This window comes from Branchiostoma lanceolatum, chromosome 13, assembly GCF_035083965.1.
Source record: "Branchiostoma lanceolatum isolate klBraLanc5 chromosome 13, klBraLanc5.hap2, whole genome shotgun sequence".
Taxonomy (NCBI): Eukaryota; Metazoa; Chordata; class Leptocardii; order Amphioxiformes; family Branchiostomatidae; genus Branchiostoma; species Branchiostoma lanceolatum.
In genome coordinates this window covers 14,333,867-14,353,880 of record NC_089734.1, presented here as the reverse complement: position 1 = coordinate 14,353,880, position 20,014 = coordinate 14,333,867, and the positions used below count along the sequence as shown (strand labels likewise).

The 20,014-nt window shown below is 40.4% G+C and overlaps 1 protein-coding gene across 3 annotated transcripts in view; it reads right to left on the bottom strand.

The window, feature by feature from the left end:
- Positions 1–7,021: 7,021 nt before the first annotated feature.
- Positions 7,022–20,014, bottom strand: part of LOC136447045 (potassium voltage-gated channel subfamily H member 6-like) — a 138,125-nt gene continuing 125,132 nt past the window's right edge. For 2 of the 3 annotated variants that reach the window (XM_066445719.1, XM_066445721.1), the window contains exons 11-16: positions 17,619–17,871; positions 15,582–15,775; positions 14,121–14,256; positions 12,842–12,965; positions 10,841–10,995; positions 7,022–10,335 (exon numbers count right to left, since the gene is read on the bottom strand). In XM_066445719.1, the coding sequence (XP_066301816.1) occupies positions 9,722–10,335; positions 10,841–10,995; positions 12,842–12,965; positions 14,121–14,256; positions 15,582–15,775; positions 17,619–17,871 (1,476 nt within the window). In that variant the 3' untranslated portion in view covers positions 7,022–9,721. The remainder of the gene's footprint in view (positions 10,336–10,840; positions 10,996–12,841; positions 12,966–14,120; positions 14,257–15,581; positions 15,776–17,618; positions 17,872–20,014) is intronic. The other variant, XM_066445720.1, reaches the window with a different exon arrangement.

Below are 20,014 nucleotides of genomic sequence, written 5' to 3'. Positions count from 1 at the left end.
GAAAAACAAAGACGTGATTGTGAAATGGAACCACATAGATGCAAAATAACCATGACAAAAGAATCGAGAAATAAAATGTAGTTGGATTTGGAGATCAAACTAAAATTGTCAAGTAAACACCTGGCCCAGCTATAGCCTATAAGCATAGGATAGTCTCTAGCTTGTTTTGGACATCTTTTATGTCTTTTTATCGGGATTTCAAACATTTGTTTAGCGGTCAAACAGAAAACCTAAAAAAGGAAGACCAATAAAAACACCTAAATACGTCCAAAACAAGCCGGCGCATTACCTCTGCTTGAAGTAGCTTAGCTACGACTTGGAAATGTGATAGGATACTCTTCTTGATTAAAACCGAACGAAAGAATCAACTTTCGGCATGTTGGATTTACTGAAAGGATTTCTTATCAACACACCTTTCCCCAGGTGTTCTTTGCGAAATTGAAATCGATTTTTTTAGAGATAACTCAGTCCCTCCCAACGCTGATTGATTTTGAAAGTTATTAACGTAATTACCGTTCAAGGTGTTTTCTAAAATGGGCCAGGGGCAAGTAATGTATGAAATTTGAGGGTTTGGGGAATCCGGAAAAGTAGGGCGTCACAATTCTTTAGTGCCAAGCAGTATGTACATCGCGTAACGGTATGAATAGTATCTATTGTTACTTATCGGGCCAAGTGCATTTGGTCGAAAAATACGTAATTGCTCACATAAATGTTACATGAAATATCTATACGTTTAACATATCAATGACGCTTATGCTGTGTTCGTGTTTTGCCATGTATAACCGGTTTTTCTAGTTATTGCATATAAGTAACGTTACTGGTTAGTTCTGCTAGTTAATTCTAGTGACGCTGAAGAAGAGTGATGGATGTCACTCGAAACATCCGAAAATAATATCAGTAATTTATCCTGTAGTAGAGTTTGAATTGTATTTTAGTATTGGTTCCCTGGATGTCTAACCTTCATCAACGTAGGCGTAAGTACATATTCGATTCGACCACTCATCACTTCCTAGTTGAAGTAAAATATAATGCTCAATTTTATCAGCAACGTAATGAGAAACTTGTACACCGTTCGCTACCTGGTATTTTAGTAAAGGTTTTTTTATTGAGAACACAACATCATATCACTACAGTCGCAACCGGAAGACTGAATTGATGTTTTGATACTAGTATTACAATATATTACTGTTAGCGATAATATAGCATATCAACATTTAAAACAAACGAATCTTAAATATAGGAATGTTTGAAATGTGTTTTCTTTTTTTTCATTGTACTCTAGCAGCTTCTTCAAACACGTTGTGTATTTGAACTTGTCTCCCTTCATGATCACGAAGTTGTACATAATAACTTATACTGCCATGGGGACCAAATAAGCCTTGCCTTCAAAGTTCGCCCTTCTCTGAGAAAGTTTTGCGACAACCTGAAGAAAGCCGCCAGCGTCCCCAGGTTCCCGTGCGTTAAAGTGTTCATCAATTTTCAATCTACGTCGAGGCTTAGGTTCATACATCTTTGCTGACTGTAACGAGAAAGTTAATTACGCCCATTCCTGCCTCTCCCGGGAAAGAGAGGGGCTTTGTTCTGCTAAGAGCGCTCCCTGATGAACAAGTCAATACAAGATGTACCTGATCAATCAAGGTGTTCTCCGTATATCTGCTGGCGCGAAACACTGTCGCGGTGAAGAGTGTCGGTGTAGCTGACTGGTCTGAACTAGTGCTGCGTACCTAAATGTAACATCAGGTACAGGTACCGGTACAGAGGTTTAGGTACAGGTCCGACACCTGTACCTGTACCAGAACAATTTGAAAAATTGACATGTGTTCTGCTGAACTCCTTGAATAATGACAGAAACATAAATATACTGTTTTCAAGTTGTCAGCATCTTCATTCAAAGAACATAACTAGGTTTCCTACCGCCAAACTCGGCTTTGCTATCAAAACTCCCTGCCTGCCTGAATGATCTGTTGCATATTAGTTACGCTATTTTAGGGTGTCACTTTGGTCATGTTTGGTGTTGCTAAGGCCATGAGATCAGGAAAATAAAGTTTACTACTACTACTACTACTACTTACTGTGAGGCTGCTACCAATTGAGCTACATAGACCGTAGACATCTCCCTGTTCAGAATGTATCCGGTCTATTCTGGGGCTTACATGTTCATAAAACCATCATAAGGATTGCAACTAATCAACGCAATTAATCAGAATACCTTCGAATGTCCTAAAACGCTAAAAGTTCATGATTTACGGAAATAAAAATATGGCCACAAACATGGTAGGTCACAACGATAAACGATAAGCTAGGTGTGACAGGCCGTTCAGTGCAATATTACCAGCTGCTGCCGCGCCGCGTGCCTGCGAAGCTGGTGTGTTATGCCGAGATGCGTTTATACCGGCTATACATATACAGACATTTTTCTAATTTTTCTAATTTTTCTTAGCTTCCCGTGTAAACATGAACTACTCTTTGATTTCGTGTGAAAAATTCCAGTTGTCGTCTTGTAGCACACAAGATCGTTAACATATGAGCCATCCTTAATGGAGTTTTAGTCCACTGGGTAAAATTGCTGTCCCCTAATACTTTAATCCCCCAAAGCAAATACGACTTGCAGGGTTAATCCCCTGCTAATCCGTTAATCCTCTGGGTCACCAGTTGCGGCTGCAGGACAAGATTTAGGCGTGGCTCATCTCATGGAGATGTCCTCTTGTAGATTAGCCGCAGTCAACAGGCTTCGCGGTGGCGCTTTTGTAAAACCGTAATATCCCAGTAGTTGTTTGGTAACTTTGTCATTATCATTTACCTTGTTCGTCTTCAAGTTGTGCAGATATCTTGTCTTAAAAAAGTGCACAAATTTGGAAGACGTCACCTGCAAACTAAAAATCATGACCATGGTATGTCCAGAAAATGAGGTACAAAAATCGGACGTTCTTCTGCAGTACAATAGAAAGCCGCTAGAGGTCCATAATCAAGTCTGTTTTGCCGACACCTATCCGCATGCCAAAAAATCGCACAGAGCCATCTACAACTGCATGCTCGATTTATGCTGCCCTCTAACAAACCCTTTCTCTCTCTCTTTATTCGCAATGCAATTCCAGCATTCGAACAAACTTGTAATATAGTGTTGCCAATGTACATTATGTATACTCCAACACTGTTGATATCATATATACATGTACATATAGGAACAATAATTTACTCTCTCTCGCTGCAGTGGCGGCAAAAGTGCGGTGGCTGCGAAACTACGGTGGTTGCGAAACTCTATACGGCAGCTAAGAAGACAGACTGACAGAAACGGTTCAATTTAGCAGACTGAGCCCGGTAAAACACAACCAATCCGACCCGTAGAGACTGGGACCAGGCTACGTTGGCTACAGCACATCCTTTCTAACCGTTATTGATGACACCACCCTGCCTAGTACCTGCGGGAATAGTGAAGTATCTTCTGTAATTACTTTGACAGATTCCGTCATCACTTCTGGTCAAAGGTCACACACCTTTGAGACTCCCTGGCTCAAGAAGCAAATGTCCATCTTTCTGCAATACAATTTGACAACTTGTCACAGCAGCGAACCCTGAGGCCAATAACATCTATTAGGAAAAGCAGCCGACCTCGGATTGCGTCACTTTTCCATTGGCTAGTAATTCAATGCGGCCTCGCCACGGCCTACTCTTCTTTACACGTGTGTTGGGTTCTTTAATGTCAGAGCTTTGACGCCTGAGGCTTCTGTTTGAAGATTGGACCTTAATACAAGGAGCCGTCGGCCTTAAGTCCCCATCCGAAAGGACAATGCAACTCTTCACACCGTTAATTTTGCCTGCCGAGATTATTTAATTTAGGCCCCAATTCTAGCCCTTGATCCTGGATAAGCGAGTACTAGCACACTCATAAATATTTCATTTCACCTTAATACAGTCTATGATACATATGAATAAGTTTTTATGGCTTTTTGTCAGAGTTACTTTGAAAATATCATCATGGTCTTTGAAGTCATAAACAAATTTCAATTGTGCTTTTAGCACATCTTCCTTCTAGTCCCATAAGTTTGAAATTATCCTGAATTTGACATCTTTAGTGGTGTCCCTGTGGTGTAGTGGTCTGCGCTTCTGGCACTTGCCTCATCTGGTTCAAATTACTTGGACCAGAAGGCCCGGGTTCAAGACCCGGGTAGGACAGTTCTGGACAAGAGGCACATTGGTTCATACCAAAGACTTTATAAATATGGTAATACTTCTGAAACAGTATGGAAGTTAAACACACTCCATTGCCAGTGGGCTAGCCCCCTGCTGCAGTGATTGCACCACAGTGTGGCCCCAGGGCTATGAAATGGAGATGGGCACCTATGGGGTCCTTTATACCTTATGGTGTGGGACGATTTTAACTAACTTAACTGACAGCAGAGAAGAAAAAAATCTGTGTGCAATGCATTCTTCTCTTTCTGCAGAAGACCTTACGAAACTCACCACACTTTTGTTGTGTAGATACAGATTGTTATGTATTAACATTATTTCGAACCCCGAGACGCAAACCCCACGAGGTAGAACACCCCTTGCCCCTACTCCAGGCCATCGGGCCTTCTAGTCTGTCATCGGCTTGAATTAATGATGGTTCCTGGCACTTTCCACCTGGACATCGATTTTCTACATAATCCGTAAATCCCAGCTGATTATTTTGCCGTGTTGCTGGACTCCCCACGGGTGAAAGATTGGCGTCAGAACCGCTACAGTTCTGTTTCAGAAAGGGGGAACTGACTTAGGGACAGACAACATGGGATCGCCGCGATGTGGCTTGAAGATGAAGATTACAATGTAGAAAGTAAAAACATGAACAGCGAGGATAATGAAATAATGATAACTTTATTCCAAGTTCATGCTCAAAGGCTAATTGCAGACAAAGAAGAAGATGGGGATACATGAAAATCGAAATAGTTATCTAGTCTACTGTGAAAGTTCTATTTTAACTATGGTTGGGTTTGACTTCTTTTTTGAAGGCAGTGGAAAATGAAGTGACCCACGTTTTTGATGATAATGAAAATAATAACGGCTTGTTTACATCCAGGTAGTGTAGTTACAGTAGATTCCGCATATCTGTATAGCCCATTTGTCAGCGCAAATTATACGACTCCCCGAACTATACGACTGTCCGAACTAGCGATATTGACGTCCCGAAGGAGGGGAGGGGGGGGGGCGAATTGGATTTTGGGCAAGACACACAATTACACCAACGATATCGCAACTTTATTTTGCAAAATTTTAATCAAAGTACAATCCGACCTTTTCGTCGATCTTAACGTCACCGTATTGGATTAAATACGCGATCCATTTTGTTCAGATATTAAGCCCGAACTGCGTGGGAAACTCCTGCCAAATAAAAAACTCCCGCCGCATGTTGATCACGTGAAATCTTACAGTCAACCAATCAGAGCACAGGTTTTTATGACGTAAACCAATCAGCGCGTAGAAAAATGCATATCAATGAGTAAACAAAGATGGCCGCCCAGCGTCACCAGACCTTCGTCGCTTTATTTTTTTCTGAAATCGCGACGTAAAAAACGATTCATCTACGCTACATAAGCAGAATTTTCACGGGGAAAGAATGTAAGGAATAGGTTCTCCGTCGAATACGGCCACAAATAACTGTAAATCGCGGCAAAATACAGCGTAGAGGCTCAAATGCTCCGACAAAAATCGTGTTTTTCTTTTCGTATTTTTGTTCACTTTCGTCGCTTGAGTCTTGAAAAACAGGTTTTTAATGAGATCACCGTATGTCAAAGGCACCGATATCGATTGTTTGCAAGCATGACAATAGCGAGTAACAAAAGAATGTGATTGTTGAACGGTAGACGGCGTCCCCACTCCCGAAACCGACGAATAACAGAACCGTGGCAAGGGTCACGGTTTCTGTGCTGTTCATAAACACTAGAAATATGAAATAATGACGCAAATGTGCTTATAAGATGTGGATGTAAATGTTAATGACACGAAGATTTTGTTTCGAGAGTCGATTTTCAGTTCTACTGACAAAATCCTACTTTGAGCACCTTGAGGTATGAGGCCCCTATATCTCACTGGGCCCACGGCACAATGGCGACCTCACCGCGACTAAAATAGATCTCCAAGCAGATCTCCACGGTGCCAAAACGGTACAAGCTAGCCAGAGAAGCTCCAGTCAGCCAGGGAAGTTGTCAGGCACCGTCGGGTTGCAATAAAAACTCCTTCTGCCAGTTGGGTACGGTCTTTGCAACCGTTGGGTCTGCTTGGAGACTGGTAATTTGACAAAGCGCTCAACAAACTTCATCGAAAAGAAAACGAATCTCTCTACGCTTTGTGTATTTTGTTGCATTTTTTGTCATACTTGTACGCTTTGTATGATATTCCCATTATAAGGTCAACGGTAACACAAATCCAGTTTAGAACGCAGTGAGGCTACCAACGTTTTGAACAGTGAGATAGGGGCTTTACAGAACGAAAACGTGTAACTTGTAGCCACAGCCTTAAACCTACTGCTGCGTACCGGTACTGTGTACCGGTACTGTACCGTAAAATTAATTAGGTACAGGTCCAAAATACCGGATCATGAAGTGCCGGTACTGTACCGATATAAATTTACACTAAGTATGTGCTTATTTTGTGACTGATCTCCTAACCTAATAACCTCATGCAACACCAAACGTGACCAAAGTGACACATTGCAACAACATTACTAATATGCAACAGAGCATTCAGGCGGGAGGGAGTTTTGATAGAAAGGCCAAGGGAGTTTGGCGATAGGAAACCTAGTAAAGTTCTTTGAATAACGATTCTGACAAGTTGTTAACAGTTTATCAATGTTTCTGTCGTTACGAATTATTTAAGATGTTCACAAAAAACACATGCTAATTTTCAAAATTGTTTAGGTACATGTACAGGTCCGGACCTGTACCTAAACCTCTGTACCGGTACCTGTACCTGTACCTGATGTTACGTTTAGGTACGCAGCACTACTTAAACCTATACTATGAAATAAAGACACCGTACACAGTGATCACCATATCTTGACATAGGGGTATATTTGCTCTTCTATATATGAAATTCAAAGGTACAAATGTCCTTCTTTTGCCTATACGGTTGCAACAATAAAATCTTCTCTACACAATTCTTTTATTGCACTGATTCCCCAACTCAAAACATAAATTTAGCAGAGGCATTTTTACTGTCCTATCCATTGGTGTGCCTAGGTCTGTGGATGGTATTCTCCACAGGTACGGAAGATAAAGAAATAGATAAAAGGTAGATCTGTAAGAAAACCCTCCCCCTAATTCCAGGTGCAGACTGCACCCGTGGATCCTATCATACATTACTGTAGTAGTGTACAACATCACTGATCACCTGATTCAACGTATTTACAGTGTTTAACATTAGGTGAGTCAGCTTGCCCCAAGACTAAGACAGGGCTAAACAGAATTGCACGTTCCTCCAACACACCAAGTCTCTCTCTCTCTCTCTAGGATACGGTTGCCATGGCAACTGGGTATGTATGCATCTCCATCAAGAGATGACGTTCATATCTATCAACATTATTGGTATTGTCTCAGATAGAACTCTGTTGCCTTGTATATGCTACACACACCAGGATACCATTTCCATGGTCTTCTTGGAAAATCTAAATCTTAAAGTGTACATAAAGCTGTTGCTAATTCTTAAAGAAAACTCAAGAATCTTCTCAGCAAGAAAGCCTTGAAAATCTTCTCAGCAACAAAGCCTTGAAAACAATCATAAAAAATTTCAAGCGATAGTCAATATTGCTAAAGATTGCATTCGATTTACATGTTATTCTGCGTACAAATTGTTTGCATGCCTTATAGTCTATCAAGAAAGTCTAGATATATGTAGTATAAGAATGGATATGGTTTTAGACCCCCAATCAGTGTATAGCTTTCATTTCCCTGGGCTTTTAAAGCATTAATAAACTACTGTCATCAATATAGCCAAATTGGAATGGATAATACAGCATGATAAGTTTTTGTTTTCATATGTTGGTCTATATTGGAAGACTTTTTAAATGATAAACATTGGGCTCAATCATACTAAATAAAAACTGATTTTTCATACGAAATCAGTTCTTGCTTCAAAATCTGCTACCGGTTAATTTAAAACAAATTATTGGGTTGAAATAAGAGATACATGTAATCCATGTGGTATACATGCACCACTCAACCATGTATGAAATTTGGGTCAACCTACTACATCAGGGGCATATACATGTACATGTAGGGGTTTGGGCCATCATGGAATATACATCAACATTTTACATCCTTAAATTGAAATAGGGACCCCTCCCCCTGAATTGTATGCCAAATTTGAACATACTTTTCTGTACAAAATTGAAATGTGACACAAATAATTGAGAATCATCAATATATGACTTTCCCTGTGGAAATTTCAGCCAGAAGACGCTTTTCCACTTTGAGTTTGACATAAAATCTGGAAAACTTGAGGTTTACATTTGTATAGTTTCAAGCTGGGGGTTCAGACAGGATTTTAAATATATCCAAATTTCTAGTCACAACACCTCTAAATTTCATGTGAATTTCATAATTGCATGGTCATCATACTTGTGTACAACTGCAAGTAATAAAAAACATTGAAAGTCCATTTAAGGGGATTTGAGGGACAACTCTTGACAATTTTCTATATATGAATCCAAACCATTTCTTGGGATTTGAGAGGATAATCTTACAATGTGCTATTTTGCTTTACAATTTGTAGTAAGAAGAGGACATTGCGGTCACCACAGCCGATGTGGTGACGAAAAAGCATCATTGCGCTACAAGAAGAAGTTGCATTGCTTTTCGAAACGTATGGTACCTTTACAAGCTGCAGAAATCTCCATCAGGCTGGGTTTCGTCTGAGTCCATAGAATTGCTTTTCAGCCTCATTTTTAAGAAAAGAAAATTCCTCAGCAAGCATAATCATAATTTCTCAATATTTGTCAGGGCAGGCAACTTTCCAGCAGTCTTGATTCCCACCTGATTTTTATAAACAAGCAGGAGACTCGTGAATTCATATCGAGGGTATGAAATTCTACACGCTCTCCCACAGGTGTGCGTTATCTCTCAAGACAGATGTACGTCGCAATCTTTTTTGGTTTTCCTCTTGCAGCTGTTGGGCCCATGGGTTCGTTTCCCATTCCAGCCGCTTCTGTGAGGACTACAACTACATAGTTCTATTTCTTGAATCGCAAGTGTACAAGACACCCTCTTTGCTGCACTTATTGGTAGTTGTTTGAACTGGAGGGTTGACGATGCAGCTGGAAAAATAAGTCAGTTGCATGTTGCAGTGAAAATCCAACACCAGAATCCCGTCCGGTGTTGTTTTCACGTGCTGCACTTAGTCATGTCATCCGAAAAGTCACATATGTTGATAAGATTTGGTGTCATATCACACGCAGACTATGCATCCTATTACCTTTCAAGATCCTCTTTGTCTGGTCCTACTTGGTCAATAAAGAAGAGACAGCTGTAGTTCCTATTACAGGTATTTGGTACCAAACAGTACAATAATCCAGATGGTCATCCCAAGAACTCTTTCGTTGTGTTTCAGTTCCAAAGAATCAGTTCACTTCTTGAAACTTTCAACCCAGTGCACTTTCAGTCATATCAGATCCCAACACAGATGCAGAAAATCTCTGTGGGCTTGTCGGAAGATCACAGAGATGCAGGTCTCCCCCAGAATGCATTTGCGGTTACACGTCTGTGTCCAGGTGCCTGGCTGTTGCAGCACCAACTGCTGCCACAGGGGGCGCTGTTGCACCCCCATCACCTGAGTGTGCAGAGCCATCGGGTTCCATCATGGACGGGGCTAGTTCTGAGGCAGGGATTTGCTCTGGAAGGCTGGGCAAGGACTGGCTCGCCCGTGTAAGTGTCGTTAGCATCCCCGCGTCTACCGCTGGAAAGAACAACGGATCGTCTACAGGATGGGAAAGACTCCTTCCCCGCGGGTACGGCGGAGGCTGAGAGGGAACGGGCACGGCTCCAGAGTAAACGGGCGGCATCGCGCTGGCTTGCATTTGTCTCAACACGCCCAAGATCTGCGCCATCTCCACAGTCATCTTACTCTCCAACCTGTTCAGCTGCTGTTGAAGGTTCGCGATTTGTCGTTGCAGTTCGGAGTTTGCCACGAAGCGCGTGCAATCCTCGACCACTACAGAGGGTCCCAGACTGGAGTCCGCGGGGACAAGGTCTCTGGTCCTCCTGTGGTGGGAGGGGGAGAGGAACTGCCCCCGGGGAGGGGCCGTCCTCTGTGTGGGGGTGGACACGACACTCTCTTGCTCATGGTCCCTTCTCACTGTAGATGGATCTGACAATCAAGAGAAAAAAAGAAATTCTAAAATCACAAGTGATTGCTATTGAATAATCAAGTTCATCATTGCCTTGTACTTGTCAAAAATGATTACATGACGTTGCATGCCTTTTTTGCAATTCTTGGCAGTGGTCTCTTACCCTGAAATCATTACACCTAATATGTGTTGTATTTCTACTGTACTAAAGAATTGTACGAACTTCAGACACAAAGAAAATCTTGTATCCCTACCTAATATGCAAATAAGTCCCCTCACGAAGAAACAAGCTGTCTCTACTACACTAGTATACATTATAAAAACATCCTGGACTCCCCCAATGGTACTTTCTGTCAAAGGGTGGAAAAAACTTTTTGAGCCAACTCCTGCAACCTTTTTGAGACCTTTTTTGCCAACTGTGACCTACTTTCCAGTTAGTGTCCCCAGTGTACCCAGAATTCAACTGCCAATTGCAGAACCCAGGAATCACTGTGACAAAGAAACAAACAAACAAATTGTGCTGACCTTGTCTGGGCTCGTGAGTCTCGAAGGTGAAGTAGGAAGACTGAGCGTCCTGGCTGATGCCGGACGACACCTCGACCGCACCTGTTCCCGCCCCGGGGCTCGGACTGGCGCTGGCTGACTCTCCGTCCCCCTCGTCACTGGACAAACCGGCATGGCTGCAGCAGTTAGACATACACATTGTAGGACAAGACCCTACACAATGTTTCAACAGCTGTATGTATGCCTTAGGCCACACCAATTTAGTTTCTTGGTTAACAGATTTTTTCAAAATAATTTTAGCACAAGGACATCATTAAAACAGAAGGCTGGGGTGAAAACTTGCACCTGACCCTGTTCACTCCCTGAAACTGGGTGCACCAAAGTGCAAACTTTGCTCTGAGGTTCTGCTTTCGTGTTGATTTTCCAATCTAGCATTTTTTTTAGCAAATTCCGTTAACCAAGAAATTAAATTGGTGTGGCCTTGGTCACATCTCCAAAGTAGGGAAAATGTCAGCCAAGTCATTTTTATCAATAATTTCCTCTGTCAATTTCTTTTTCCGCCCACTGCCTCTGCCTACATGTATAACATGGTCGCACTGACTCTTCATTGTGTTTTCTTCATTGATACCTACTGCTCAGGCCTACAGCACTGTGGTGATACAAAGGAGTGATGGTCAGAAATTTGTCTGCTCTCTGACTTTTGGCTGCAGTAGTTAGACGTGCAGGATAATGAAACACCTAAACATTTTAACAGTCATGCCCCAGTCATAATGAGCACCTAGCTTTGGTTAGGAGCTTCCCTCGGATAGGACATTAAATGGAGGTCCCGTGTTTGAGGAGAGCCGCACCTCAAGCATATAAAAGAACACACTTATAAAAAAAAAATAGGTGTCCTTCCCAATGTGAGTGGCTCATAACCTTACAGTCCCAATGGCCACAACTGGCATGGGGCAATTACAGTCGTATTGAGGTAACAAGAGCTCTTATCACAGGCTGCCATGACAGACCCTTGCAACTTAGCCCCGCCAATTCTAAGCTCCTTGCAGATCAGCCCCTGGCTACAAAAAAAAATAGTCGGCCCACCCAATAACAACAACAACTAAGGCCACAGCAAGTAATTTTTATGGATGACATCAGCGCGCTCATTAATTTTCGCCTGATTTCGAAAAAAAAAACAAGAAATTTCATTGCCCTCCGACGGTGGTCAACATGCCAAAAATTGGCAAATATGTTGTAAACGTTGACAGTCTATGGTGTTTCATTGCATATGAATATCCAGTGTAGTTCCTGCCCATGATGGTATAATAACAAGCTGTTTTCTGCATTTGTTCTAGGAAGGACATTATATAAATAATGGGGGGGGGGGGGTCTAGTTGATTGAGCTGTATACACAAGGTGTTTCATCGCATATGAATACCCAGTGTAGTTGCTTCAGATGGCGGTACTGTAGGTACAACAAGCTCTTTTCTACATTTGTTGTAGTTAGTCTATTGAGATGTATACACATGTACAAGGACATGTTTACTGTTGAATCAAGGAGGTTTTATATCATATATGAATGAATACAGGACTAATACATTGGTTGAATACAGGACTAAAAGACCTGTTGGTCATGATATCATATTTCGTCGCCTCCATTCTTGTTTAACAAGAATTATGATCTCAAAATTTGAAAATATAGGAATCTTGTTTTTTTTGGCCCGCCTTGTTTTTTTCCGCCTTATCTCATTAATTTTGGAGTCTGTCATCCATAAAATTTACATGCTGTGGCCTAATCTAGGTCCCAGGTAGGGTCTAGGGTCACATCATTCAGCACCCTGTTTGACACAAATGGCACTAAACTCTAACTTAGAATGTTTGGAAACATTTACAATCAAGCTTTGGACTCCTACTGAGCCAGATGTGAGGAGTGCTGAATGACAACTTTCGGAAAGTACTTGCATCACTGTTCTGCATCATTAAGCCATTGGATGAGAGAATACATTTTTGTATGAGAATATTTGAGTATAAGCAGCTATTCACCTGAAATGACTGCCTCCACTCTGTGTCCTCTGTGCCTGGGCGTGCCTCATGGTGGGTTTGACTTTTGCAGGTTCAGAACTTAAGTTGACTTTTACAGGTTCACTTAAGTCAGCTTTACCTCTACCTAATCACAAACAATCAAACAGATAAAGAATTGCAGTAACTGTAACACAGATATTGATTGAAAGGTTTGCAATGTAAGATTACATGCATGTATGATATTTTCTGGTTATTTTTCATATAGCAAGTCAAATTCAATATGGGAGCAAGTTGTTGTGAAAAAAGCTATCATGAAAATGATATTCCAGTATGCTGTGAGGCAGTCAGCAATACTGTTGTTTTTCACAACATCTGATTTTTACACCTTGCTGAGGGTTATTTTTCTTAAATGCTAGAAATATGAAGTAATGATGCAAATGTGCTTAAAAAGTAAACGTTAATAACATGAAAACTTTGTTATCCAGAATATTTTTAGTTCTGCCAAATTGTACATGGTACCTTTACCAGTGAGAAAAATCAAACTATGATATAAGAAAAATAACTAAATTTGAATATACATTTTCTGTAAAGCAACCGTCTTGAGGCTTAATCAACTACTATACCTCTAGGAACAGAAGTTAAGGCTACAGTAATCTATTTAAAGACAATTCAACTGGATAGGATTCTAAGAGTAGACTGCTTCTGAAAGTCTTAAGCAACATCCATCACTTCTTCAGTGTCAATAGAATAAACTGACAGAACAAATCAATACTAGATTGCGGTCCCCAGAATGTACGGAATGGAATGAAATGGAAGAAATGGAACAAAATGGAATGAACTAAAACAACATACAGTCAAACCTGGCCATAGTGGTAATTTTTTGTCGGTCCCTTAGATTTTCCTCAATGACATAAGCATTAAGAATTAGTCTATAGCGGTCACCTGTCCAATGTGGTTGCGGTCAGGCAATTTTGAGTCAACACTGATATATTTCATTTCATATGTAACATGATTATGAAATTAAATACCAGTAGATAGCAAAATATAAGGAACGTTGTATCATTCACAGTAGACCGGAACAGGAAGCATTTTAAATACAGAAGTATTTAAGTTCGTTCCATTTCGTTCCATTTCGTTCCATTTTGCACTTTCTGGGGACCCCTAGATTGAATTATCTTTAAATACTATTCATCTGGAGGTCTTAAGCCTTAATAAATGTATCAAGGCTATGTAGTATATACATGTAAACCAACTGCCAATCCACTAGCTAATGAATAGAATGAACTTGACGATATCGTACTTGAGACAGATGCAGACGACCTCCTTCTCAGAGAGTACCGAGATAACCTCATGAAGGGTCGGCCCGCTGCGGTGGACATCGGCGCCGCGTCAGCAGGAGTCCCGTCCTCTTCGTTCAACATGGCACTGGACTCCTCCTGGGTAAGAGGAAGGATTCAACCATTTATGATGTGAAAAACATAACAATCAATCAATAGCTTTTTGAGTTAATTTATTAGGATGCTCAAAACGAACAAAAAAGGTTACATAAAAACACTCATAATGAACTAATAATAATACCATGATTTTTAGCATTTTCATCTAGTATTTGTATCAATAGCTCTGTAAGCTAATGGATTTTCAACAATACAATTGTGTAAAGTTTAACATAATGACAAAAGTGAAGAAATTGTATTTACCGTGATATGGAAGGAAGTGTTATTTTTTACAAGATGCTGTGGCACTTTTAATTCATAGATTGCATAGAACTTTAATATGCTGTCTTATTATGCTGCTATGTTGTGCCCACATTTCTTTAATGGAGACATCTGAAGTATTGTGAAGTGCTAAAGCCTGGCTGATAAAGTCTTGAATGTTTCACATAAAATGTACACTCAGGTAGTTCCATAGCCTTTTTGAGACCCAAGGGACAGTGGGTTGTTATCCACTGTGTCTAGGGACACGGTAGTGGAAGGTGGAGCTTATAATAACCATCTCCTTCCACCACCTTTTGCCTCCCCAACCAAAGTCAGGTACCCATTTTTACACCTGGATGGAGTGAGGAAAGTCATGTTAAGTGCCTTTCCCAAGGGCACAACATCAGTGGCATGTCAGGGGATTCTAACCTAGGACCTCTGGGTTCTGTGTAGAACACCATATACTGTAAAATTTAATGCAGAAATGTTTGCGGTAGTTATATGTTTGCAGTTTTCGCGGTGCCTTTACCGCTTTACCATGAACTTAAAACCCACAAAAAGCCGTTCTATTGTGTGACTGTAGCGCTGCTATTGTTTCAAACATGAACTCAAAACCACCGCAAATGCTCCATTGTCTTCCTACCACAAATCAAATCCCAGTAACCGTTATGCCAACACGATGCAAACTAGCACTGCACAAACTGGCCTCGGATCCCGGCGGATACGTACAGGATCTTCACAAGTCTCGGCCTAGTCTCGTGTTCTCGCGAGACTAGGTCACTCCGTGAACAAGACATACAGATTAAACGTCGAAAATTTGGAGTTGTGTATTTCGCTACCTTTCTTTTTAAGTCACTGTTTGAGGAATAATCTTTTAACAGGGATTTTTCTGTATTTTTGACAGATACTGACGGATACAGGCGGATCCAACGTAACTAACGGATCCGACTAAATCCACACGGGTTTTGGAATATTTCCGAAGGAATCCCTGTACGTATCCGCCGGGATCCGAGGCCATTTCGTGCAGTGTAGTCTTACACCACAGACTACATATTGGTGCCACTCACATCCCTCAGATTGAAGGTGATCTCCAGGTTCTTCATGAAGGTGTCCGTGAACTCTGGGTACATGTCCAGCACCTCTAGGATATCGTCCCGGATGATCTTATGGAGGTCACAGTAGGTCAGCGCCCTGACGTCACAGTTGGACTTGCCCATTATATCATTTTTCAAGGGATCCTCACCAAACACGTCATCCTTACCTGAAAATAAAAAGTAGTCATCCAACTGGTGCAATGGCAATGGTAGAATCTTTGCATTGCACACGGTAGGTCGTGAGTTTGATCCCTGGCCGAGTCATACCAAAAAAGACTTTAAAAATGGTACATTAAACTGCTCTCTCTGCACATATGGTACAAAATTCATGAAACGCTACCTTTTCATTTGTAAAGGTAATGCATGACAATGGGAAAAGGCAACCAAGTATTAGTACATAGTCCAGTCGTTAAATGTACATACTCGAAAAGATCTATGGTAATTTCCCCAGTACAATGAACCTGCATAACTGTACATAGTGTCTGTTTTCTCTGCCATGACCAGTTGAAAATAAGCTCTGCTGTGAGCAAAAACTGGTTCAGAGATCACTTTTTCATAAATGTCATAGTTTGGTGGCATAGTAAACAAAATCTAATATATCATGTCAAATAAATCTGATATTTCATTTGACATGATGAAGAAAAATACATGGCTTGTTTGTATTATATCATAATGTAAATTTGCACACTTCAAAAACTGATTGTAATGCTACCTTGATTGAACATTGTTTTGATTTGACTGGTATTTCCTATACAGTTCCAAATCATTGTTGTTACAGTAGCCCATTTTGTTCCATTTCGTTCCATTTCGTTCCATTTTGCACTTTCTGGGGACCCTTCTATGTCTAATAGAGATGGCTTTGACTGCACCTGATTGGATATTTAAACACGTAAATCTTAGAAGGCCACCTAACATTTCATGCTATCGTGGCCCCAAGTGCAGCAATATTGGCCGACAGACTTGAATGAGAAATGCAATAGCTTAACCTTTCATAGAGGTAAGACAGATCAAGTGATTACAATACATGTGTCTGGCTTAGGGCAACGTCACTGTGCGTCACTTACAGCTAACTTCACTGAAATCTTGTTACAAGCACAGAGTGTCACAATAGGGTACAGAATTGGAAGACATGATTGTACATTACCGATTGCCTGGCATGTTTAGTGACTAATGAATCGTGTAGGGATTACATGTAATTCTAAATTGTTGTACTAGACTTTTCTGTAAGCTGCTTTTAAATCATTTTCCTTGCAAAAACCGAACACGTCCTTACAAATTGTTGGATTGTACTCTGGGAGGCTTGTCAAATATCAGAACCAATACCAAATGAATACAAAGTTGTGGAGTCATGCTGTTGTGAGGCACATGTAAGACCATGTTGATTCGATTATATGGATGATATCCACATGAATATCAATTTTGTCTGCTTCTAAAAAAAAGAAGTTTGCGACCATACTGTAAAATGTACCTATAGTAACCTTCATTAACATTAATCTACTAGGTTACATAAATCCGCCACTTTGGATTTTTGAGTACAGTACATTTGAGAGATCCTTAATGCAGGACCCCCAGGTATACACAATTGAGATACATGTACACGGAAGTACATTTATACTGGCGACAATGGGTTGGATATCTATTTGGACCTATTTCAGAGTTGTGAAATGATGTACCCTGGCAGAATCATGTTAAAATGAGAAAATATATGCCTTAAATTGCCTAAGGTGCAGTGAATGACAATACTAACTAACAGCAAATGACAGCGATTCAGAAATTTACAAAAACTGTCATCTTTTTTGCGTCGATGAAGGTTAGACATCCTGGTAATATGATACACCAACGTCATGACGAAAAGTAGTGGATGCTACAGTAACTTGAAACGTCTGACCGTTTCCAAAATCATATTGATCAGTTGTTCGAGTATCTGTTATTTGGCGAAACTGTCATCTTATATTTGAATATCTACAGTATGAAATTCAAAATTCCAAAGCAGAAAATGCAAACACTCACCTAATATAGCTACCACGACATCGTCCTTCAATATTTCGATGGAGCCCCTCGAAATGAAGTAAAGGGCCTTCAGCACATCCCCCTTGTGGACGAGAGTGTCACCCGGGGGTGCGTGAGTGGTCTTGAACTTCATGGACAAGGCCCTCAAACAGCCTTGACTAGCGTGCTTGAAGGCGGGGGAGTTTTGGAGCAGGTTCCGGTTGAGATGTAAACAGATATCAGCCTGTAGGCACTCAGGAAATCCCTTCAAAACCTAGGAGGAAAAAAGACAAGAAGTACTACGACAGGACAACGAGACAACAAACAAAACTTGACCGATTGCCAGCGCACGCCGAAAGATATAACAAAAGCACATTACCGTACCTTACCCACCTCATAGACAACCCCATATAGTTGTTCTAACAAAGAATTTTAGAAGAATTTTATCAAGGTAAAGGTTAATGGTTTTATTGTCACTGTTTGTAACATGCTTTCACATAATTCAGCCGACATAAGGCTGCAAAGTGAATGGCAGTGTACAATTTTCTTTGTATTGTATTGTGAGTGAATTGAAATGAATAAACCAATGCTATATACTAAACACAGGCGAATATCTGATTTATAGTTATTTTTCATAGTGAAGCATGTAACAAGTTGAAACAGAAGGCATGTAAAGTTGATTAAATTTCCAAAAATACAGACTGAGCATATTTCCAAATTATGATCTGATTTATCTAAAATTTATTTTTCAGAGTGAAGCAAAAAACAAGTTGAAATAGAGGGAATGGGAAGTAGATTGAATTTTCAAAATACGGGCTGAGAATATTTCCAAACTGATAACAAATACATTACGTATGCTCAATTATCAAACACTTAATAATCACTTCAAATACCTTGCAAGTTCATCTTTGCGCTCAAGAAATTATAGAAACAACTAAATCACTAAAACGCCAAAAATAATTTTGAAAATCTTATCCAGTTGCTTGAGTAATTATTTTTGGCGTATCTTATCACCTGGATGTTCAACCTTCATCAACGTAAATCACTAAAACATGTTAATACTCGGTAACAAAGATGCTCAATTATTTAACACTATCGCTTCAAATAGCTTGAAAGTTTATCTTTGTGTTGGAAACCAGTTCAATGCTTCCCTACTATAGTTCCTTTAAATTTGGATTTGGAAATGCAATCAGTCTACATTTTGAAAATTCAATCAACTTATCAACATGCCTTTTTTTCAACCTTAATCCTTGTTGCTATAATATCTATAACATATATAGTTTGTAAATAAAATAAATTTTTGATTGGACGTTTAGTTTGAAAATTTCCCAATCCCTAGTGCATAGATTTGCAGATTTAAAATTTGAAGTGAATAGCCTCACTTCCTCATTTTTTAGTTAGGGCTGAGGCCACACCAATGTAATTCCTTGGTTAACAGATTTTTTATTTATTTTAGCAACAACAAAAAACATGAAAACAGAAGGCTGGGGTGGAAACTTGCACCTGACCCTGTTCACTCCCTAAAATTGTGTGCACCAAAGTACAAACCTTCCTCTGAGATTCTGTTTTCCTGTTGATTTCCCAATCTAGCATGTTTTTAGAAATTCTGTTAACCAAGAAATCAAAATGGTGTGGCCTAGCAGGCCAGAATAGAGCCCTGGCTAGAATCTACCCCCCCGGGTATATTATGACCAGCGGTATACTAACGCCTGCTACAATGGGTTATATCTGCTATATCACAGGTATACAGCTATACTGTTTGACATACAAATATACACTGCACTATAGCACTTGCTCTTACAGCCGGTCCCCAGAAAGTTCTATTTCGTTCCATTTCGTCCATTTCGTTCCATTTCGCACTTTCTGGAGACCCCTTACAGCTGTCCCTAGTTTTTGCTCTAACAAGGCAGTGTATAATGTATAGTGTGGCATTGTGGCACTAGTTCCTATATACCTGGGAAAATGTTAAGCAGAGAAGATGTGTGTTGTGATGGTTGGAAGCATATTGACAACGGCACCTTAAGCTTGTTAACACCAAAAATGTGTGTTCTGTTGTACCAAGGACATAATATGTACAACGTACACGTTCTTGGTTTTACAAACAAACAAACTACCAACACTACATCCTTCAGTGCAAGACATCAATTACAGTAAGATATATTCTAAAAAACCCTGTGACAATGATTACATGTGCATTAGACCAAACAGGAGAAAAATCAACAGCACCAGTGACCACCCAGTCATTAAGACCACCCCTCTCTCTCAAGTGGGCTACTCTGTTACACCAGAATGAGGCTGTGTTGCTATGGTTACTCACAACATCCATGTCATCCAAACACATGGCCCCAGCACTGTGCAAGGTTTGCTGGAATACTTCCTGCGCTCTTGTTCTGGGAGACTGGAATATGTGTATTTTA